The following is a 24,491-nucleotide window of genomic DNA, read 5'->3' as shown; positions in this document are numbered from 1 at the left end:
ACAAGTGGGCACGGGGAGGGGGGAGGCAGGGACGGCCCGTCCGTCGCCCGCCACTGTCCACGGTGGGGAACGTTTCTGATGCTCCTGTGGAGAATTGCAGCACTCCCAGCAGACATTAAAGCCTTGGTTAAGGTTTTACCTTTGTTTTCAAAGAGCTTATGCCAGTTTTCACTGTAAGGCTTGGGGTGAGCCATAAACATAAATGTAATAAATAGTGGAAAAGCATTTACATAGAGGCTTCATGTTCCTGGACAGTGCTTTCAAACATGCCAGATAGTATTAAAAAAATGCAGAAATCTCTACTCCTAAAACCTCAGATCACATATGAATCATGTCGTTCACGAGGCACATGTTTACTTGTGTGGTCACTGGGGTACATATTTTCACAGGCATGTAAGAGCAGCTCTCAGGCTGCAGCGCGAGCGCGGGTCCGAGGCAGCGTGCCCGGCCGAGAGCTGTGATCTCCCAGGCTCGATCCCATCCCGCTGCCAGAGCTGCTGGTGACTTGGAGAACTCTAGAAGCGTGTCCCGGCCGTGCTGCAGCGAGACTGGGGTTGGTGTCCTCCCCGGCGGGCAGGGGAGCGGGCGATGTCCCGCGTGGTGCAGTAAATACCCTCAGCAAAAGTGCTTTGGCTCTTTGGTTTCAGCTGTGGGGTGTCTCTGAGTCAGGGCTCCATCCCTTGGGGGAGAGACTTTTTGCTCCCAGGACTGGGTTTGGGAAAGCTTTCGGGTGGGAGGAGGAGGAGGAGGAGGAGGAGGAGGAGGGAGAAGGTGCCTAAGGCTGAAGGGTTTGTAGAGGGACTTTGGTGCTTTGCCCCGTGTCCTCAAAGGCACGTAGCTCCCAGTGAGGAGCCTCTGGCAGCACCAGCCCAGCTCCCTGGTACTGTCGAGTTGGAGCCTTTCAACAGGGATAAAAAAACATTTTTAAAAACAACAAAGTAATTAAACACCGATACAGCCCTGTGTGCTTTTTTGTATTTGGCTGCCCCTTGCAGAGACGCTCTGGCTCCAGCCATTCAAGCGGTTTCCTATGACTTGACTTCAAAACCAACCGACAACAACAACAACCACCAGCTCTGCCACGCGTTGGCCGGTGCCGAGGCCGGTGCAGGAGACGTACGCCCCACCTGGGCGCAGGCGCGTGGACCCCCACCCCTTTCAGCCAGGGGTAATTCGAAGTCATCTCCTTATTCCCAGGGTTAATCACAGCCATTGCAGTTGCTGCCATCCCTCTGGTGAGCAATAAACGCTATCATCTCCAAATTGCCTAAGTATATATGCAATTATATGCAATACTTGTATATAAGTACTTATTATTATACGCAATACTGATACGTAAGTATGTAAAATCAGGGAGTGAAAAGCAGCAAAATGTGCAAAGCCATGTTTGAAACCATGTCAAGTCCAGGAATATTTCCAGTCCTGCCTTTGGGAGAGTCAGCTCCTAATTTAGCTGGTGCTTTGTTCAGGTTACTGTGTGGAGTAATACCGCTAATTAAATATATACTTAAATATTAGAGAAAGGATAAGAAAACAAAATCTTGCTTAATACTTAATAAATTCTTAATATTTAATACTTAATAAATAGGTTTATGTAAATATATTCAACTGGCAGAGATCAGACAGTCAGTGCAATGCCAGGTGCCACAAAGTGTACCTGAAGGTGCTTTGAAGGACTCCCATAGTATTTAGTGGGGAAAAAAAAAAAAAAATCTCCAAGTGACGTACAGAACGGGTGTATGTCTCTAAATAAATTTGGCTTTTATTGACGGACAGTAACAAGCACCGTGTGGTGGTGCCGCGGGGAAACCAGTGCCAAGTGGCCAGTGCTCAAGTCAGATTTTCACAATGTTTCCTCGCTCCATTCATTTGATCATCCTAAACTGTTTTCAGAAGTTAAAATTCTTCCTTCTGATATATCTTGTACCCAGTAAATGCTGTTTATATTGATGGCAAACAAATCTTAACTGAATCTATACAACTAATGTCTAAGTTCAGAGAACAAAAATAATCATTCCAAAAAGTGTTTAAGGTGAAATCAAGCTAGGGTTGCAAAAGGCTGGTGGAAAATATATTTTGCTGGTGTGGGCTGACAGTCAGGCTGCTAAAGACACCTTCTGGATCTGTTTTAGGAATTGCTTATTAACCACTTCAATAATAAACAGAGAGATTAAGAGCATGCAATAAAAGAAAATCCAGTGGATATTTCACTCGATATCCTCAAGCACGACACATTTATTTCATTCAAAAATTCTCTGTTGTTGACTCTGTAATGTGATTCAATGTTTACTTCAGTTAATGATTTTTAGGGATCTTTCATTGGCCTTTTAATGCTATAAATGCAGTGAAGATCTGTGTGACATATAAGGGTTAGGTTTGCTTTTGAAATGTAAACAATATCAAAGGCATTACAGTTATTATTTAATCTTCACCAATGAGTTTCTGGATGGCCATACACACCGAAAGCGTTGTACAATAACACAGTAATGAAACATAGCTATGGGCCTGACGCTGCAAAGCGAGTGAAGGATTTTACTCCATATGTGGCTTCATTTGTGTGCTTCAGTGTTAGCAGAAACGGCCCCCAAGGTGGGTGCTGCTCTTGGAAGGTGCTGAGTAATTAATTACTTTCAGGGCTCTTCTGTAGTAGACACTGAGTACTAAGTGGTTGCCAGCTCAACCTCTAAAGGGTGGGTTTAGCAGTAAATATACCTATTTCAACTTTCCTTCTGAGGGCAATGTCATGGCATATTTAATGTTCGCTTTAATTGCATTTTAACCCTTTCTTAAAGTTATGTTAAACTGGGGACTCTGGCTGCTGGGGAGAGATTAACCAGGAAAGTGCTCACGTGTCGTTTGGAGAACTCACCCAACCCTGCAGAGACCAGGGACTTAACAAGAAACAGTTGGTCTTTAAAAAGGTTCTCATTTCTGTTCTGAGCTAAAAATTATTTCTCACGGCTGAATTTCTAAGCGAGTGAATAAAATGCAAGGGTAGTTAATTCTTTCTTCAGTCTTAAGAAAATAAGTTAGAGTGGGTCCTTGCAGTTTGCAGATACTCAATGCTTCCAGGATTGTTTTAAGATACAATTGTTAGGCATGTTTAAAAAAGAAAAAAGATCTTTCAAGAGCTCATTTCCCAGAACATTACCAGCCAACAGCCCTAATGGGCTCACACCACACAACAATTGTTGACTAATACTATGTGCTTTGCAAAAAAAAAAAAAAAAAAGAAGAAACAAACTGTTATATGTTTTTTGTTGAGATATATTTAGAGAGCTTTCTTATTGTTAAGCACTTTAGGAACAATAATCAGTGGTATGTCATTCTGGTATTGTTAGCAAAGTCCTTTCTATTGAATTTTCAAGATGTTGTAAAGTGAGATTATGTGAGTAGCACCTCTGGACACTTTTTCCCATCATTGTGTTGGTATCAATCGCTGACTTCCACTGTTTCTCCTGGTATTAAATGAAAATGCTGTTTCCCACTACGCTGATTGGAGGCTGTATAATGCATGACATAACTGATAACCTTACTGAGATTACACATTGTAGGATTCGAACTGCACGAGAAATTTGGACAACAAAGTAGGTGGCCACTTGGACTGGGAGACAAAGTTTAAAAGAAAATGTGCCGGGATCATTGTTTCAGCTGAAACGAAGAAACATTATAAATGGATAATTTACAAGGCTGGTTCCCCAGGTTTGGGAAAAAATGCCTTTTTTTTTTTTTTTTTGTGTCTCTTGTTTTTCTGTGGGGAGAGTAACTAAAATATATTTTCCAAGGGCAAAGTGTTGCCCTAAGACACCCCAGCCTCGCTCACCCCCGGCAGAGCTGTATTAGAGCAGAAACCCACACCCTGCTGAGACTCCTGACATTTTCCAAAGAGGAAATATTAAAAATTCAGTGGCAGAGTGGAGGAGGAGGAAGTTATGCTTTGGAACTAGCGGTGAGCTGAGAAAGCCAGATTTTTCGACTCTATAATAAAAAAAAGTTAAAATAATGAGAGGCTTTGAGCTAGCTTCTGTATTACACACACCACCAGTATCTGAGCAACGTAAAGAGCGACATAGGGAGTTCCCTTATAGAAGTTTTTGGCCGATGCCATTTCCATTACACCATGTCAGGTTGTTTTGGTTTTGCACTCGTGTTTCAGAGGGGGTTTTTTTGGAGGGGTGACTGAGCTGGTCCAACGCCACCGTGCCATCTTACTGATTACCCATGCATGCTGCTTCTCCCGCAGCACCATGCCAGATTTAGGCTGGTTTGAGATTTTTGTTGGGTTTTTTTTGAGGGATTTACCCCAGTCCCTCTTCCTGCTCTCCTTAGTTCTTCACACAGTGACTTTCCTTCCAACTTTGCTCCTTCCTAAGCTAACAGAGGGTGGCATGTGCAGAGCTCGGCTTATGACTGACACACGGGGGGAGGAGAGGTCACTGTGGCTTCCCACTCTCTGTCCTTCCTTACGAGCAGTGAAGAAAAGCATGGGGAAAATCTAGTAACAAGTCATGCTCCTGCCCTTCAGCATCTCTCAGCCTGGTCTGTACGCTCAGCCGGGACAGGGACAAATTCAGACCTGATTCTGGCGTTCCTCAGCTAACGGGGTGTTAGGTCCAAAAAGTAGTTCTTGATCTCCCATTCAAAGTTTTTATGGACGAGTGTAAAGCTGGAGTGAGTTGCTCCATGCAGTGGTTAAGGTTTTAATAGCTCTTAAGTAATAAAAACAGCAGAACTGCTTCCAAAAAGAGTACCAGGGAATCAAGTCTAAATGTAATAAAGGTCTTTACTTTGTTGCAGTGGATTGCAAAGTGTTTTGTGGCTTGTGGTTACACAGAGCAGAGGGGCTGTGGATCCTTCTGAACTAAATTTTTATTACACGGTTGTGATTGCAGCCGACTGGACTTCACATCTCCAGGAGTCCCCTCCTGAGAAAGGGTAGGCACGTGTCAGCATGCAGGGACTTCACGTTGGTCCGAGGATGGCAAAGATTATCCTCCTTTAAGACATGAGCCAGGAAAGGCTGGGTGCTAGAAAAGATCCCCGGCCACGCTCAGACTATAGATAATTCAAGAGAACACATGCCAGATGGGTGCCCAACAGGCCTAGCAGCAACTGAGGAAAGAGGACAGACTTTTTCGTAGGGCCTGTTGCAGGAGGACAAGGGGTAATGGTTTTAAACTTAAAGAAGGTAGATTTAGACTAGATATAAGGATGAAATTTTTTATGAGAAGGGTGGTGAAACACTGGAACAGGTTGCCCAGAGAGGTGGTAGATGCCCCATCCCTGGAAATATTCAAGGTCAGATGTGATGGGGCTCTGAGCAACCTGCTCTAGTTGAAGATGTCCCTGCTCATTGCAGGAGGGGTGGACTTTTTAAAGGTCCCCTCCAACCCAAACTATTCTATGAAAGAGTTGGGTACAGTAAAACACCTAGTTCCGTAATTAGGAAGATCTAAATCATTAAAATGTCTGTAAGAATCGGTTTTGTGTGAAGACCGTTAGTCTCTGTTCTCCAATGTTTCGCTTTCATTTGGATCATGGATGACCTGAAACTGAGGCTATCGCTGGGATTTTCACACAAATCCTGCTGAAATTCAGGAGGGGTTGAATGCTTAAATTCATCTCCACATCTCAGCTCACGCCGTCGTCTTTTTTTCTCTATTCTAGTGCATTAGCACTTCAGACGTAAAAAAAAAACAAAAAACCTCTTTATTTTGGGAGTGGAGGAAGACCTGCGGATGAGACAAGAGAGCATCCTTGGAGGATGCTGATGTCGTGGCTTGTGTTACGTGGGCGAAGGATGCAGCTCACCACCTTTGTCTCCCGCGATGGTAACTTTAATGCAGGAGGCCACGTGGTGAGCTGCTGGCAGAGCACCCCGAGCTGTTTTATCCACCGCTACTAAAACCTCTCACTGCACTTGTTAACTTTTTCCAGGCAATTTTCTAGCAGGAGTTTCTCCGCTGGCCGCCCTCGGGAAGGGAGACAGGCTGGTGCGAGGGTGGGCGCTGGCCTGGACAAAGGAGCTGCTTTGCTAAATGGCCATGTTACGCCGCTGCATACCTCAACCCAATTAACGTGGGGCTGCCTGGACCTTAATTGGGCCTGACACGCGCCTGTTGAAAGAGATTCCCCGGGAATTAAAGCGCTACTTCTCTAGTTTGAGTTGGCTGGTGATGCGAAACATGACACTATTTTTGAGAATTTTCTGCGCTTACCATGAAACAAATATGCCACAGGTATCAAGCAAGCTTTGTTTTGGGGCTATAATCATATTACAAATTGAACATTTCCACATGTGCGTGCTGGCACATCTACCCTCGGCTATCTCACATGTATCTGCCCCAAGGTACAGATGCTGAGGTCTTGACATAGCGCAATATAGATCTAAATATATTTTCCAGATTGCCTTAGCACATGCTAATGAAAATGAGGAGTAAAGGCCTGAAAGAAGCAGCTGTTTAAAATTTTCTTCAATCCCCGAAAATCAACCTCTTAATTACTGATAATTTAAGCATCAAAATGACCACTAACCCTCTTCTCCCACTAGACCCTCCCAAGCTGGGAGGCCTGCTTTAAGACTCTCAGGCAAAACTTTTTCTTAGAAGTGTAGCATTTCATCACATTTCTTTAGCCTTTCTGGAATTAATTAGTATTAAAATAAAGCAGGAAAAAGGAGGGTGCTTTCTGGAGGTGCCTTCTTTCAGACCCTCTGCTCAGACAGACAGAGCTGATACTGCTAAAGTACCTACCCAGCATGTTATACGAGACTACTTTTATATTTCCACAGCACCTTTCATAATAAAATGTTCCCCAAACTTTCCTGAATGGATTTAAGGATATAAATAGCTTCAATTTCCATTAAAATAGGGACACTCCTGGATCAAAAAAAAGGAGGCTCTGCTTCCAGCACACGGTGGCAAAGGGATCTGTGTTCAGTCTGATTTATGGTCATACCCAGGGGGACAACCGGTCCCAAGCAAAATTTAGACAGTAGTTTTGGGAAAAAGGCTTCAGTCTTGCAAGACATACCATGAGTTCCTGAATCACGGCGTGGCAGTGGGGCCTCTTTCCAGGGATTATTTAAATGTTAGTCTGATTAAAATCAGAATTCTGGGAAAACAGTAAATTTTGCTGAAAATTATTTTCCTCTAGCAGCAAATGAATCTGAGTTGGGGGAAAAAAGTACAGGAAAAGAAAAGGAATACAGTATTTTTATTTTGTTTTCACTTTTTATTTGATGTTCTCTCCTTCACCTTCTCCCCAGACTTCATTAAGCAACTCTGAATTATAAAGCTGAGTCTTTCCTGAAGCTGGCACCATTTTCGGTATAGAAACAAAAGATGATTTAATTGGGCTATTGGAAGCCACAGACCAGGTATACGCACAAGCCTACACAGCTGTTCAGTGAGATGGGAAAGAGGATGGTTTTGGCCAGGCTGCAGAATTCATTTTTCTTATAACTGGAGTCTTGGCAAGGTATACTGTCTTTGACTTGGAGAAAGGGTCTTCTGTTTGGTGCTGGATGCCCTTGTTTTGTTTAAATCATTACTGGAAGCATCTTTAAAATGAACTAGCTTTTCTGTGCCACTATATGACTGACCAGCAAAACCACAAATGAGACTTAATATAGCTGGAAGGCAGCACGGTGCGGCGAAACGATCCAGGAGTTTGCAGCAATTCTCCATACGTCTGAGCAAGAGAGACCTGACAAAAAGTTTTAAAGTTCAAGACACGCATGGAGCAATGGTCCAAACTGAATCGCTGAGCAAAAGTGGCCTCACAAATGTTTTTATAATAACTTCCCCTCCCTTTACTCCACAAATGTGGCTATTAATGCAGTAAAACAGCAGGGCTGACACGGGAACAGTGACTCGGACCTGCAGTGGTATTAAGGATGTGGGCCAGGGTGAAATATTGATTAATCATCTTGTCATGCTGGTGCTTTGTTAGATTCTGTAGATAGGAATTGAGGCAGTAATACACAGCTCCTTCATCTAGTAAGGCTGCTGTGTCACATGGGAATGATTTGTTGACTTATGGAAAACTACTACAGTGGGGTGAACAGTAGGATGATGCTGAAATAAGCTGAAGGTTTTTTTCTTTTAAAAAGCATTGAAAATTTATTTTTTTTTTTTAAGAAAAAAATCACTGTAGCAGAAAGCCAGAAACATTGGTCCTCACTTAGTGATCTGTTTGCATCTGAGCAAGTGCATCTGTGTGGTCCATCAGGGAGGGTATGACACAAAGACAAAAGTTATCCAGTTTTCTTTGTTTATTTGGGAGATGAGGTGGCTAATCAAATCTGGGTTTGCTTTTCAGCTATTCCTCTGGCTGAATAACTCTGCTGCTGAGAAAAGGCAGTGAAAATCAAGGTCATGATAAGGTATCTACATGGAGTTGAAGGACCCCGGTGATACGTTTCACCCCCTCTCTGCTCATCGCACCCCGTAGGCATGCTGCTGGGTGGGATACTTTGACATGAAAGTACAAAGCTCAAGGCTCTCCATGGGAACATCAGCCCGGGGATTCGATGAGGCCGTGACAGCCGCTCCCTGATGGTCAATAGACCTGGTTAGGCACACGTTAAACTAACCCTGTGGCTCAGCTCAAGGAGTACTTTCCCTGACAGTTATATGACGGGAGTGTGCTATTGTAATGCAGAACATTAAACCCAGGGGAAACTGTCCCACCCTTTCTCTACCTCCTAAAACCCCTTTCATCTAGGGCAGGTGAGGGTGGAGCTGATAAGAACTGTCATTGCATCAAATTGAAGGGGAAAACAATCTGGAAAGGTGTTTGCAGATAAAACTTGACTTGATTAATCTATTTGTTCTCTTTATTTGGCAGAAACCTAAAACCAAGTTTCACGGTGACTTTAACTGCACTAGAAATAATAGCCTATTTATGCAATTATCAGCATGTACCTGACCATTGGCTCAGGCCAGTGAAGTGAGTACGAGAACATGCACACAGGTTAGGTTTTTTATTTTATTTTATTTTATTTTTTTTCCAGGTGTGGTTTAGGCTTCCTGCATGAAAACCCTCGGCCTGTAGGTCTCAGCTTGCCATCGTCCTGAGCGTGAGGCCCCGGAGCTGTAAGTGCACACCAAAGGCAGCCCAGGCGTCTCCTTGCTGGGTTTGGATTCAGGCCTGCCGATGCCCCCGTTGCTACGTGATGGTTATAAAACGAGTCAAACCGTAGCCGGGCTGAAGACAAGAATGACACGTATAGGTTATTCTGAAACGTAACTTAAGGATCTGGTGAGCTACGAGAGGTCTTTGTGTACTGAAAGAGGCTGAGAGGAGCACCCCTTGCCTTCGGAGGCCCTTTTGGCATCAGCGGAGCCAGATTTAACAAAACCTCCTGCCAATCATATTCCCTAAATGTGCCTTTCCCACTGGGACAGTGCTGGATTTAATATGCAGTTTGTTACTAACTACCCTGGGTTACTGATACCCAGCGCTGTGCTCCCTCATTGCTCGCTCATGCCAGCTCACTTGCATCTGGTGATAGCAACCCTTGGTCCCACTGCAAAAAAAGACTCCGCTGTATGGCACATCCACTCTTTCGAGCCACTTAAACTTGAAGGACAGCCCCGTGCAGTAGCCGCAAAGATCAAGCTTGGCTGAGGGTGGCAGGCAGGGACGTCCTCACGGTCCCCTTTGGAGCTGTCTCAGTCCTCCTGTCTCTGCTGATGGGAAGAGCAGTAAAATGTGCATTGCCTGGGCCAACGCCGGCTTTTCCTGGACATCCCACCTCCCACCGCTCTGCAGGGTGTCCAGAACAAGCAGGGCTTTGGATCTGATTTTAAAGAGAATGCTCAAACTAAAATATTCTTTTTTTTTTTTTTCTCCTTTTAGACCCTAAAGGCTCATTTCATGCAGTTGGAGGTCCATTTAGCTTCTCAGCTATGGATTTTTATCATTCTGGTGAGGCAATTTTTTGCTATTAGCCAGCCAAGCCACTGCTTCCCAACGTCGTCCCCATGATCAGCAGGCGGGTGCGTCACCAGCCCGAGCTCAAGGCTCCACAACAGCATTCAAAGGTGACCTTGCACCAAACCCTCTTGTAAAATGAAATAGTTCTCTTTTCCAAGGTAGTGTTTTGAACCTGAAAGGACTGATCTAAAAGCCTCCAATGGTCTATCGAGAGACTCTGGATCGGGTCCTAAATTGCATGACCAAGTCCAAGACGCTTCACAGTGCCCCATCCTCTGGTTCCCCCTACCCTCATGACCCCACAGACACAGTCTTTGCTCCCCAGACTGCTGCCGAAATATGCCATTTTTGCCCTGACCCAGAGAAAAACAAGACAATAAGGAAAAAGATCCCTTCAGTTTTGTAGTCCTTTATTTTTTTTTTTTAAGTTGATCCTCCCATAGTAATGTACTGAAATGCGTAACAGTTACATTGTACAAAGCATTTAAAGAAAGTACCTCAACTTGCCGATTATTTCAAAATGAGATTATAAACAAAAGGAAAAATAAATCTGGTCCCTCACTAAAGGCCAAAAAAAACCCCCAAAAATAACTGAATACCTTCCGTCATTTATTTATTTTTTTAAAACATAAATTTGGAACACTTCATCTTACAAATAGGATTAACATGAACATAACATCACACAAGCTCGCAGACAACCAGCATAAAATATTGGGTACAGTTTTTTAATCAGAAGAATCATGCTTTCATGAAGAAATTATAACTGTTTATACAATCGAATCAATTTACTGTATTACAAAAAAAACCTAAGTCGCATCTATTAGTTATTTAGTTCATTAAAAGGCAAAAATAAAATAAAAGAGGAATGTAAGAAAATTTCAAACACTGTTTTGCACTCCCATATACACAGATCAGTTCACCTCACTTTTTTTGAAGTACATGGGTGCCTTACATCGTAACGCAGTGGGGGACTGGAGCAGTGCTGTTTGTTATAGGAACAGTGCTATTTTAATCAACAAACAATCGTTTGCCAACAAATAAATACATGGTACACACAACACAAAGAAGAAATTAGAGGGTAGGGGGGAAAGGAAACAATACAACAAAATAGTGACATGATTGTCGAAAATTAAAATCTCCTTACAATGATTTGAACTAGTGGTGCTGTCGATGAACGCGGTGCTTTCACGGAATTATCTGGATGATTTAGCTTCTCGGAGTAGTGAACATTCATAGTTTACAATATACACAAGCCTCTTATGTATTGTTTCTCAGAGTTCTTTTTTTTTCTTTCTTTTTTTTTTCCTTGTTTTTCCTTTTTTTTTAACAATGCAGTTGAGAAGGCAAAAGAATTACGGAGAGAACAAAATATTCCCTGTTACTTCTTTCTACATTTACGATGGATAGTGCGCATTTGATAGAACTAGTTTCTTTCTTTGAAGGGCTAAAATGCATAAAGCTTTAATGAAGAGATTTGTACATAAAAGCAACTGTTCCCAATCCTGTGTCAAACTATCTTATACAAAAAGAAAATCAATTCAGTTCCTACTTTAAAGGAGTGCCCATGTGTGTATCAATGCAGTCTTAACCCTTTTGCCCCTGCCCCTCAAAGCCGGGTGAACTGGAAGACACTTTTTCCCGGCCCCGCTTTACATAATCCACTGAAACTTTTTTTTTTTTTAAGTCGCATTGATCCTCCAGAAGTCAGCAGCTGCCTTTGCTGTGCAAAACAAAATATTGAGAATAAATAGTTTCTTTCTTTTTAAAATTATTCAGTTTAAGGTCACCGGACTTTAAATGAGTGACCCTGCAGATTTATAAGGCATTCTGCTCAGCAGTCTTTTAAATAGTCATATATGAAAGAGCCATGCTACTGGTTTGGACTTGGTCCCATCCTCGGTAAGACTTCACACTGTCATACGTGACTGATGGATTGAATGGCGCTGGATTCTGCAGCGGCTCTCGCCATACTGTGCCACATATTGGGAGAACTGTGGGATGCAGAATGAAGGGAGTCCTTGTCGGAGAGAGAGAGCATCATCGCATACGCCTGGACGGGGAAAGAAAAAGGACGAAGAGGTCATGATCCCGCGGCACGGATCTGAGCTTGGACCCGTGCCACCCCTACGCGGTTAGGGCATCGTTCAGGCTACAGCTGCTATTCTCAACTTATTTAAAAAAAATCAAAACGCATTAGGTAAAACCACTGTCAACCTTTTCACTGACACTTTTGACTCACTAATAGTAATAATAGTTTCTGCTTTCATCTGGCTTCACGAAGCTCTGAGAAACCTTTCATAGTAGACAAGCACCCAGAGTCTCCTGTGCCTTTAGATTCTTGGCACAGGAGGCTCTTTTCAAGAGCCTGAGGAATCACATTATCCCTTGGCTGGTCCTGTATTTCACCAAATACCAGACCTTTTCTGCAGGCATATTCTGCAGCTTTTAAAACAGGAGTCTTTTAAAGGGGCTAAAAAGACCCATTTTAATTAACGTTTAAAAAATTTTCAAGAAATAGCACTAGGATATCAGTCTAGTTATTGCTGTTTTAAAAACATGCTGAGGACCTAGAGGCAGTAACATCCAACAGACTATAAAAAAAACCCACCAAAAAGCCAAGCCAGCCAGAAGATCGAGTCACATCCCTGCAAGGCTGCAGCTCAACTCCAGGGCATCAGTGTGAGCACACTGGCCGTCTGAAAGCAGAGTGGGACTGTTTCTTACCATGGCATTTCTGCGGGTGGCAGAAATAGCAAAAAAGTAAGAAAATCCTGCATTATACAGGGACCAGAGCACCCTGCCATGTCTCCCTGGTGTGGTGGGAGCGCAGGGGGAGGTCGGGGCAGGCTGAGGTTTGTGGACATGGAGCACAGCCCTGTCTGACGAAGCTGAAACGACCTTGCCTGCCACACACTAACAGTTTAATCCTTCGGGTATTTGGCGACAATAACATTTTAACTGAGTTAAGCTTTTACCTGGGATTTGGATTTCCTGTACAACGGTTGTTTTAGGTCCTCTGGCAGCTGGGAAGTATTGAAAGCTGCCAATTCAGCTTCACTATATTGATTTTCTTCCATTTTCCTCATTTTGAGGCTATCTGTGAAGTGTCTTATGTGGTCCAAAGCCGAAAGTCCAGTCTTATTATACTCCTCCTCTTTATACCTACAAAAACACCACGGAGGTTTTAATGTCAATTAAACAATCCTCTCTGCGTTCCCTCATTCTCTCAGATTTACACATCTGAGCCATTTCTCCCTTTTGTACATTCATAAACCACCTTGCCCTGTGGAACTGTGACCCTGAAATAAAAGAAATTCCCCTTTCTTTTCTAAAAAGGAGAAGGTGGGCAGCAGGGGCAGGGGAGGGAGAGGCCATCTCTCTCCTAGTGTCTCCTCAGCCTTTCACAAGACCATTACGGGAGACCCAGATCGTTTTATGGAGCAGATAACGTCCCTCCCATGAATGTTTCCTGTCTCACCCAGAACCTGACAATAGTTCCCTGAGCACAGCTATTTTTCCTCGTAAGGGCTACAGATTGCAAGAAGAGACTGAAAACAGGGCTGGTATTGACCCAAACACAGACGCACGTTGCTATCGTAACTGGGAAGCTGGCTACCACGGACCGGTTCCCACAGCACAGTTTGGTGCTGGCACTCTTGTATGGTTTATTGTTTTTATTTCACGTATCAGGCACACCAATACTCGGAAGGAACCAACCTGCCAGGGGAAGCTTTGCAGTTCATGTCCAAAGTACTCGTTTCCTCGTAATCCTCCTCTGGAGTCCCCTCGTGCATGTCACTCGTAACAGGCTCTTTGACTGCTTTCCCTGCAATTTCACTCTCTTCATCTTCTTCGTCCATCATTACTTCATCTTCTGCCTCTTCATCATCCAGCAAATCTGAGTTCTGGCTGGCTACCATGGCTTTTTCATCCTTAAAGTGGCTGCCATTCATTCTGAAAGTACCAGAACAAACCCAGGCAATAATCACAAATCAGTTATGAAAGCTCCTCACCAGCAGATTGTCAGAGGCAGATCTGAAAAGGATCTGTCCCAGTAGAATAAAGTGATTTCTGTATTTAATATCTTGTTTAGCTTCAGAGGTTTAGGCAGTATTGGAGAAAATACCACTCAAAAATCAGTGGGAGGTTACAGTACCATCAGCATGGGATTTTCCTGTTATCCTGCTAAAACTACTGTTCAAGCGGAGGTATGTTCAGATATCCATTCCAAATTTTCTCACGCATTATTTCATCTCATGTTTCCAATCATATATGTAGTCTGGGCAAAACAACTCATTGCCTTTTAACAGAAGCTGTAGGGGCCAAGAAACTCTGAAAATCAGATCCAGCATTTTCAAAAATGACATCCAATACCGCATTCAGAGTTTTAAAGTCAAAATTACATGCATAATTAATTTTGCACACTACCACCCATTTGGAAGCCATACTACTTCACTGAACGTATGGATTACATACATGGGAACCTAGGGGACTTCAGCTGAAGACCTGAAGAGCAGTCTGCAATATTGCCTCCACGCTGAACTACATTATCGACTGATTTGAAGGGTAAGAAGTAATGAAAAGAAAGGCCGTATAGCATTTTAAGTGCATTGATTCTTATTAAACAAGTAATTATAGCAATACGCACATGGAAAACCATTTGGTCTACCCGCTGTTATTACGTTGTCCTTTGCTTTCAGACAATGACTTCTCTTAACTACTTCCTACGGGATTTTATCAAGGACATAATACCCATGCTGAAGTAGGGGCTCGTTTGCTAACATCCTCAACCCTGTAGGATTCCAAGCATCTGCAGCTGCATCGTGTCCACCGCATTAAATGAGAGCTAAAGAAATTCAGCACCGACATGTGGACAAATGCATGGCCAGAGGTACTAGTGGTGTAAAAGGGCTGCACTCGGTGGAGCCACACAATTCACGCTACCAGCATATCTGCTCCGCTGTGTTACGTAGCACGGAGGCCTTGATTCATCTATTGTTCTCATTGTGCAAAAGGTCCTTACTCTTCCAGGAATACAGTTATAAAAATGGAAACTTTATTGTCTGCCCGCAGTTTGCTTTAGACTCCGTGTGCTTCAAACTGTGCGGGACAATATGGAATATATCAAAAGTTTGAGCAAGATAAGGATGAGCCCTAGCAATTTATTTGGTATTTAACATTTGACTTGCTGTTGTAACAGATGTACTTTCTTATGGAGCATACACAAGTGAAAGTTGGTTTCTTATACAACAATAGCATCGTTTTCCTAAACATAACAGAGTTTCATCTATTTTCCGAGCAAATTCCAGCTGATTGTCATGAGTTTAGGATTGCATTAAAAAAAAGCCAGGGAATGGTCTGTTTATATCACCCTATCAAAAAATCTGAGGCTGTGCAGAGTCGGGAGAGCTGAAGCAGCCACCCCCTTCTAAGATAATCAGAGCAATATCTCTTTATCATCTTTTATTTAAATAGGCAGAAATAAGAAATCGTTGAGCACAGTTTGGGCTGCCAACTTGCTTGTTATGCTCAATTGAGGCTGCTAGAAATGAAGGGGAGATGGACTACAACCAAAGTAACAAAACCCATGTGATTAAGAAAACAGATTCTCTAATTATGCTTTCAAATGCAGCAATTTGCCAGGGATAAAATATCCATCAAGAGCAGTCTGAAGTGCCAAATTTAGAAAGGAAACACTGCACAACCCAGCAACCTTTCCACTTTGCTGACTTCCTGTCAGAGGACATGTTGAGACCAGATGTGCAAGGAAAAAATCCCAAGCCCTCATTGCCAATCAAGATGGAATGAAATTTGAATATGCATGTAATCACTTAATCCAATACTTTTGTGGAAATTGTGTTATGTCCACCTTTTTTATCCCTTCAGAAAGGCATCTGGAAATTGAGAAGACAGGGAAGTTTGTCACTAACAGTAAGAAATTTTTGATGCTGATAACGTAACGCCAATTCAAAAGCGCAAATAACGCATAATGCAAAACCAATCTCGAAGAAATATGTACAGCTGATGTGCGTATCCATGCTACAGCCCTTTCTGCTTAGCTGTGTTTTTATTAGCTGAAAATATTTAGAATTGGTCTCTCTTCTGTTAGTTCAGAAGAATTGAAACACCCATATACTTAATAAATCTTGGTAGGAAAAAGTGTCTCACATGCTAGAGCACTGTGGACTACCAACGCCTACCCACAGCCTCACAGGCTTTTTGCTAGTCAGCATCTTTCTTGGGATTGAGTTACTTACGGGAAAGGACTTTCAGTTATAATATTTCATTTGATCCAAGAATTTAGCTTAGTCTACTTTATTAATTACACATTTAAATCGCATTTAAATCTCTACATTTAGCCACAGGATGTAGAATTCACCTGTTCTGCTGTGAATGTAAAATGAGGGAATTTTTCAACAGACTTATTTATGGGAACTTGAAACTGAGAGCTCCTGATACGAGGAGAAATGTGTTCATAGATGGAACCTTCTGTCCAGCATCTTCCACCGGGAACATGTTCACACAGGATGGGGAGGGAATCAACACATTTGTTTTCATAAGACACCGAGGTGAACGCTGAAGCAACCAGATTGCTAAATAACTCTGGCTCCAGACATCATCACAAGTGAAAAATCAGGTTTAATAAGTGAGCAAACCTGGGAAAGGAAGAGTAGCAAAAGGAAGGTGCAACTCACCTCTCTTCTGAGTTTCGGGGGGACTGATTGTTGTGGTTGCTGTTTCCAATAAAATTCCTAATTTCTGTGAAGTAAGAGTCTTCCTTGTCATCTAGGATTGCCCCTGTGCTTTCCAGTTCTGAGTGAGGTGAAGATGTTGCAGTACCTTAAAGCAAAATAGAGGACTTCTGTTGTTACTCCTTCACATTTTCTATATTTAACCATTTAAATCAAACTGAAATTGAAGCAATGGTTAAAATGGGTGAGACCCAGGAAAGTTGGTCATAGCGATCTATTGGCTGTAAAACTGGTAATTAGAAGGGAAGTATTATTATCCATGGGTGAAAGTGGTTTCCAGCCAAAACGACTGCTTGCATGCTGGGTGCCATTTCCATGGTTTATAATTGCTTTTGCCAAGTATCTATTTCAACATCCCCCTCCTGTTCCCTTGCGACTCCAAGACTGTCAGTCAATAACTGTGTTAGACCAATGGTTGAACTGAGCAAATGGAATTTCATTTTAGCTACTAATTATGCAGATTTGCTTAAAATATGGAGCAGCCATTGACATAATCACCCAGGTTCATTAGCACTGAGAGACCAGTGACAGACATCTTTCTCTGAGCATCGGGGAAAAGACAGCTCTGCATTCCCTGCATGTACCTGGTTATTTCCAGTGGAGCAAAACGTAGACTGAAAAGACTGCAGACGGGGTTTTCATTAAACCCTGCAGATACCTAAACCAGACCAATGATATCCACTACCTGCCGCTGCCGTTGCTGCTGTTGTACAGTGACCGATTTGCTTGGGGGCTTGGGAGGCACCATTACCTCCATAATAGCGAGTGCTTTTCAGCTCCTGACAGTGGGAATATTTTAGAAGGTGCCAAGAAAATTTTTCAGAGTGCCCCCTGAGACTCTAAATCTAGGACTCCTATTGAGAGCCAAGTGATTGCGGAGATGGGATTAAACCAATTTTCCCAGTCTGTTCTCAAAATGCTATGGTTGGCTTAATTAAAACCAAAAGAAAGGACATCATCCAGTGGTATTAAGTTGTACAAGGGTAGAGTTTATGCTGGGATTTTCAAAGCACTTTAAATGTCAGCAGAGCTTAGGCACTTACATATTTTCCAAAACCCCACTCATCGGAGCAGACGGCGCAGAGCAACGTGTGCCTATTGACACTCAGCAGCATTGAAAATGAATGTGCAGTCCCTGTATATGAAACGCTGGCAGTACGTAGGGCACGCCGGAGAGGGAAAAGGCATACATACCAGACATGTTCCCGTTCTCGTGCTTTTTTAGATGTCTGTCAAGATTGGTTTGTTGACCAAAACACCTGTCACACAAGTGACACTTGAATGGCTTCTCTTTATTGTGGATGTTACGGACATGTCTCTGCAGGTTAGAAGATATGCTAAAGGATCTGTCACAGTATTTGCATCTAAAAAAAACCAAAACAAGTAGGTAGAAAAGGGGTTGTTAGTAGCTGGAAATGTAATATTTGTTCTAAGAGACATGAAGCGCCTTCTGGGCTCAGTGTCAGTACCCAACTGCAGTTCCTTGGTCCCTATCGAGGCAAAACCCTACCTGAAATAAAGACAAGTTTTGGCTGAATAACTGGAGAGCTGTGCTCTTGGAATGGAGACGTCACTTCTACAGTGGGTTTTTTAGCTTTAATTCACATTAGGCTTTCTATTTTAAATACTGCCTTTAGGAATAGGCATAATATTTCGAGTTAACGGCATCAAATTAGCTAGGGTAATTGATTCCCATGTTTTTAAAACTGTTGCACGCAAAGTTGGGAAGTTTGAAAACAGTAGAGCAATAACTCTATTGTTTCATGTGCTGCCAATACAATACAATTAAACACTTTTGGAAAAAACATGAAACAGATCTCTTCTAATGCTCAAATAAGGTAAAAAAGGGCTATTTCTTTTCCTATTCTAAATTATACTGTGTGATTAAATCTTTTCTTGAGGAATTAGCTTGCTCGATTGCTAATCCCAGAGGAAATTTGGTTATCTTGCAAAAACCAGCAATAAACAATCCCAACCTTTAATACCGTGCCAATGTGAGTAGTTTAGTCTATCACTCTGGTACCAGAGGCATCAATTTTCATACTCTGTAGCGATTTGGAGTCCCTAAAGCCTTTACTGTATTGCTCTTTAAGCCATTACTAAGTCATACTATAACTATTCCAAATTCTCTGGCTGGCAACTAGCCAACAGTCTTCACCACTTTAGTTTTTCAATCTTTTACTTCTCCCGTGCTTCTCTTATGCTTGTCAAAGATGTCAATTTTTTTTTTTTTTTTGTGCTGAAATCATCCATTATGCTACTAATCGCTTGTGGCTTTTATGTAGTGGACGGGTATAACATGCATCAAGACCCTCTTTCAATAAAATTAGATGTGAATCTCATTTCCTAAAGAGACTAAAGGCAAAAAACATATTGTTTCCTCACAAACAATGAGCTTACTCTGCTCTTTACAGCTCATAAAATGCAGAAATTGGTGCATTTGTTTTACTGGAACATGAACTGGCTTCTTTCCAGTTGATTTAAATTGGTCTTTCATTTTCAATAAGGTGAAGCTTCTATACACATTTCTGCATGTGACCGTCCTGGATACAATATCACATACATATTCTTATCAACAAGAGAGTACACCCACATGGGTTTTGGTTAAGCAGACCTCAGAAAGGATCCAGATTCAGCAGGAAACAAATAAATACAGTAACGCCTTTGCATCCAAGACCTTTCAGAAATCAGATGATTGACGAAACACCCAGCTGTAGGCTGCAAATAACACCGCAGAGCTCTTACAAAAAAAAACATTTTTGCAAGGGAAAATGTGACCATAAGCCCTATTGAAAATCACTTCAACCATGCTGGTGTAGAAGCACCAGCTATCCTGCGAGGCAAAGGCAGGACTTGTGGATGGCGCCTGGGCTAGCTAGGACCAAAACCTTCCCCTATCTCTGCAGCTCCAATGCTGGATATCGGCATCGAATACAAAAAGCCCTGTTAGGGAGCAAAACGCAACGGTGGGTCATCAATGCTAAGGAGCGAGCGCCAGAGTTGGCCAAGGAAGGCTGTTGAACACTCATTCCCTTGCTTTATTCGCTTGACCACACCACAGACACGGGTAAGGGGTTGCAGTACCTATAGGGCTGCTCTCCAGTGTGCGTCCTCAGGTGACGTGTTAGGTTTGCAGATCTCGGGAAAATCTTGCCGCAGTATCTGTGATAAGAAAAGGTTTGATAAGACAATGCAACCTTCAACGGCTACATCCCAATTTGAGCTGCACTGGATGCATAGCCCAAATCGAATCATTAGTCTATGGTATTATTGGCATTGCTTTGGCGTAACGACATTTCAATAAAAGCATTCAGCAAATGCAAGTGACTGAGACACACACGCACGAGAATGGGACTGGAATTGCTGGCACCGACCAGCTTTTCTTGTGCATAAGCGAGGGATATAGGAAAACATACCAGTTGTAAAGATCACCCCAAATTTCTAAGCTCACTAGGTGATTATGGGTCACATTCAGATTTGGAATCAAGAAAATCTGTTATTAAAGCCCGGGATTTCTGCCTCCATGTAGGCAAATTTCAAACCTTTCAACCAATTCTACGTGTCAGCAAACGTGACATCATTCTGTGCACTGAATAGGATCAGAGCAGACAAGACTCAAAGACCTAATCCATCAAGGTATGTTTCTATAACAACATGTCTTGAAAGAAGGTGACATGTTTTCAAAAAGATCAGATAAACCGATATGCCAGTGTCAAATGCCTGCGCATTCTGGAGATTATATAGAGACCTAAATAATGCAATTTAAAAAGCGTTCTCCAAACTCGATAATATGTCACGGGAAAAATAATGGCAAGAAAAAAAAATTATTGTGAGCCCTCCCCCTTTGTTCAAGTAACATATTAATATTCAGTTTATAATTGGCCCAGTTCTATTAATGACATTCAGCCCATTTCTGTATGGGGACAGAGCACACAGCACTCTCTTAAGTGAATGAGGGTGGTGGTTGCTCCACATGACGACTTTGAAGATTGCATCCCTTCACTTTTAACATCCCATTTATTTTTTCACAACGTGATGTATAAGCCTTCAAAATACCCACACAGCTAATTCTACTCTCCTCGACAAAGCTCCCATTCATTTTGGTTACACGTACAATGACTATCTTCATTGTATTTTTTTTTAAGTCTGTACACATAAGTCCTAATAAGTCATGTATTTTATCACTTATCCCTTTGGATATTATAGCCAGAAGCCTGAGAAAAAACCCGTCTGTAGTTTATGATCAAAAAAATCAATAATAAAAGCACACTTATGCATGTGAAAGTGATGAGAAAATTTGGAAAAAAAGAATTGTTTATATAATAGTTTCCACCTCATTTATCACACTGGTATGACACAGGGCAAACTTGTTATTTAATAACACCAGTAATTTAATAAACAAGAACCCCAAAGCAAAACGCTTTCCATGTTTCGTTGGGCACATGAAAGACCCACCGGGGTTGCCATCAACCGCCCGAGCAGGGGCAATTTTGGGAGCCCGGGAGGGTACCACGGGGCGGTTTTGGGGCTACCTGCAGGTGTAGCGCTCCTTGCCCTTCCGCAGCAGGGTCTCGGGCAAGGCGCTCGGCGGCGCGCGGAAGTTGAACATGGACGGCACCGACTGGATCAGCTCGTTGGCCTCCGGTTTCAGGGCACTAAAGCTCTCCAGCTTCTCGGCCATGTTTTCTATAGCTGACATCTGCAACAGAAGATAGCACACAACCCGTCACGGTGAATACGGCTTCAGCTTTCTGCCCTCACCGGAAACCCAAAATACAAAGAGCATACATTGCCAGGGAAAAAAAAAAATGGAAAAAGAAAAAAAAAACAAATGTAGAGTTGCAGTCTCAAAAATTATGGGGCACATTTGGTAAGGTGGTGGCCATGATGTTGTCCCACTTGGAATAACACCCGTAACTGCTACAACGGGGTGCTGTTTCTCTGCAAGGCCAGCATACAGCAGAACTCCTGTCCTGATTGCTATAATGGAAAGCTGCTTCCACACAAAATCTAAATTAGCCAGTGTTCATTTCTTCCTATTTTTAAGCCTCAGCTTCTATAAAATTCCAGTCTATACAGTCATGCTGTGTGGGTGTGTGCCTATGAGTCTATGCATCCCATCTACTTCAACTATTTGCCATTTTTGACCAAATCAACAGAAAAAATAGAGATACCAACAATAACTGAATTCCTACAGTTTGGGGGTTTTTTTTTTAAAGGACTTGCAGAGGACAAACATTGCAGAGGAAACCTTACGAACACTCTAGCTCAACCAAGGGCTTCAACAAGCCAGATCCAGAGAGGCTCCGTCAATGTTCCAGCCACATCCAACCATTCAGTCCAGTCTTCTTGCCCATCACAGTCAAAGACCATGAGATAAATCCATAAGAAATGAAGCTTTGATGGGTTTGGTGCTATGCGTTTACATCACCTGTTAGATGCCTATCCTATTTTTCTACAACCTCTTAATATTCCTGCTCTACCTTTAGTCGCTTGTAAACACTATGTACTTTGGGATGTCTCCACTCTTGGTTTGCTGTCTGTAATTTTCAGGCAGTGGGGACTAAATAATTTCTGAAGAATGGTTTCCTTTAAGGTGTCTGGAACTGATCATGAAATACTGCTCCAAAACCTCAAACATTGTCACTTGGAGAGTTCAAGACTGCTGCTGAGCCTACTGACAGCTGAGAGTAACCATCTGCCTCTTCATAACACCACAAACAAATGAAAAAACCAGAAACCCAAGATCTCACCTACCGAGCATAAAAACCACAGCATGAGCCCTGTGCAATACCTTGCTTGTAACGAAGGAGGAAATTATATGAAAGACAAGATGCTGAACGCTCCTCAGCTGAGAACACCTTCACAGCCCATTCTTCAAAATCCTAAGACACTGCTCTGAATGTTGGGATTTTAGAATTTTATTTCAATGGGAAGAGTTGCACATTTGTTGGTTTTTTTTAATTTTATCTGAATGGGCAGAATTGCACGTTTGTCTCCTGGAACTGCTATTCACAGGCTGGTTAGCTCTGGCTTTGGGTTGTGGGGTTTTTTTCCCTTTAGCCTGTAGCCTGCCCTCTCATTTCATGCTCAGATTCCTAATGCCGAGTACAAATTGCAATGTACAGGGTACCACTGCCAATTTGCCAAATGTCTTTCATCAAACACGGTGCAAAAAAAAAAAAAAAAAATCTCAGAGGGAAGTCAAGATACATTTACTTGTCAGGCAACAAATGTGAAAGCATTGCGAGGCAGTAGGGGCCGTAAGCCTGGGGTTTGATTCATAATCACTCAGCTGCTAAAACATTCTCCACAGATGCAAGTGGACAGCACATTTGTCAATATGAAGGATTTTGACGTGTACTGATCACAGGCGTGAGATATGTAATGATGATGCTGCTGGGAGAGGAGGTAATTCTATCTCGGCGCCGAGATGTCATTATCAACCCATACAACTCAACATTACCGTATATTTCTTTTTACATGACTTAATCTTTTTCTTTAGTCAGAATTGATTCTTAAAGCTTTTACAATAGTCTTTCCACTGCCTTTAATTCCTTCTAATTGTTCCCCGCAAGAATTCATTTGTCTATTTTGCAGTTGTGGAAAATAAATGGTTTGAATGAAAAATGACCTTTGGCCTTCCGGCTGATTAGCAGTGACAAGACAGTGCATGGGTTATGATAGCACATATTTGTGGTGAAGAATAATAAGGGCATTGAGAAGTATAATAAATGTTTTATTTATGTATATTTAATATTCAAGTCAGTTTCATTATCTAGTGGTTTTAAATCATTTTTGGATCACCATTTCTCATGTACATGGTCCCCTACAGTAATATATTAAAGCAACTATTTTCCCCTTTACATTTAAAATGGCTTAGTCATGCTTATTCATTTTAGTTCTTATTTCCAGGATTTTCCAGAGGAGAAATTGAGACCAATTCTTCTCTAATGTACGGCGATGCAGATCAGTGGTACCTCCAACACGGCCTCCAGGATTACATCAGTCCCAAAATAGGTATGAAATCAGCATCTAATCTTAAATCCCTCATTCAGAGGAAACGCAAGCACTTCCAATTATTTTAAAGTATTACTCACTTTCCAAAAATATGTTTCTCACCGTAGGAATGACTATTGTGTTTGTTGTTTGGTTTTTTTTTTTAAAGACTGATCTATGTAGTTACCTGGTATGATTTATATTTTTCAAGAAATGCACCAGCAACAACGGGAAGCGCTCGGCCCCAAGCCTTTGCTAATACGAGGCGGTTGCACTCCACGGCTGTCAGGATAATTCGAGCTGTTACTATCTGCTGGAATTAGGGCTCACAAGAACCAAAATTGGGGCACTTTCTTAAGAAGTCCTGGAGCTCGGGGCGTTCAGGATGCAATTCCCTATCGCGAGACGGGCACCTGGGCTGCACGGACGTGTTACAGCCCATAAAATCCTGCCAGCCCAGACCCACAACAAACTCTCCTGCAGATTTTATATGCAGATAGGCAGCCCCTGCTCATCAGTCTACTTGCAAAATATTAGCTGAGTAATATGAAATCCGGGCTTTGTCGCACTGACTGCAGGAATTATAAACCTGCAACACAGGCTTTTGGGAAGCCGGTACCCTGGTTTGAAGCAGTGGCCCCAGGGGATGTGCAGGAGGGTGGGCAAGGGACAGACCTTCTCCCCAGTGCCTTCTGTCACGCACCAGCAATGAGAGATGCAAGAGCCTTAACTGGAGGTTGGATCTCGACTGTGGTGTTGAACAGCCAGTGGTGGCTGCTGCTCCCATTCATTTGGCTA

General features: G+C 42.5%; 1 protein-coding gene and 1 long non-coding RNA gene across 4 annotated transcripts in view; one reads left to right on the top strand and one right to left on the bottom strand.

The window, feature by feature from the left end:
* The first annotated feature begins 5,719 nt into the window (after positions 1–5,719).
* On the top strand, positions 5,720–9,300 carry LOC128149390 (uncharacterized). Its single transcript, XR_008237627.1, has 3 exons — positions 5,720–5,831; positions 7,268–7,479; positions 9,017–9,300. It is a non-coding gene; the product is annotated as an uncharacterized LOC128149390 (long non-coding RNA).
* Positions 9,301–10,335: 1,035 nt separating this feature from the next.
* The window catches only part of MECOM (MDS1 and EVI1 complex locus), a 345,547-nt gene continuing 331,391 nt past the window's right edge, over positions 10,336–24,491 (bottom strand). For all 3 annotated transcript variants that reach the window (XM_052804152.1, XM_052804154.1, XM_052804155.1), the window contains 7 exons: positions 21,227–21,393; positions 19,779–19,856; positions 17,889–18,058; positions 16,638–16,782; positions 13,660–13,896; positions 12,918–13,104; positions 10,336–11,992 (listed from right to left, as the gene is read on the bottom strand). In XM_052804152.1, coding sequence (XP_052660112.1) covers positions 11,858–11,992; positions 12,918–13,104; positions 13,660–13,896; positions 16,638–16,782; positions 17,889–18,058; positions 19,779–19,856; positions 21,227–21,393 — 1,119 coding nt within the window. In that variant the 3' untranslated portion in view covers positions 10,336–11,857. The remainder of the gene's footprint in view (positions 11,993–12,917; positions 13,105–13,659; positions 13,897–16,637; positions 16,783–17,888; positions 18,059–19,778; positions 19,857–21,226; positions 21,394–24,491) is intronic.

The sequence above is a fragment of the Harpia harpyja genome, chromosome 12, assembly GCF_026419915.1.
Source record: "Harpia harpyja isolate bHarHar1 chromosome 12, bHarHar1 primary haplotype, whole genome shotgun sequence".
Lineage (NCBI taxonomy): Eukaryota > Metazoa > Chordata > Aves > Accipitriformes > Accipitridae > Harpia > Harpia harpyja.
This window is presented reverse-complemented; position numbering and strand designations above follow the sequence as displayed.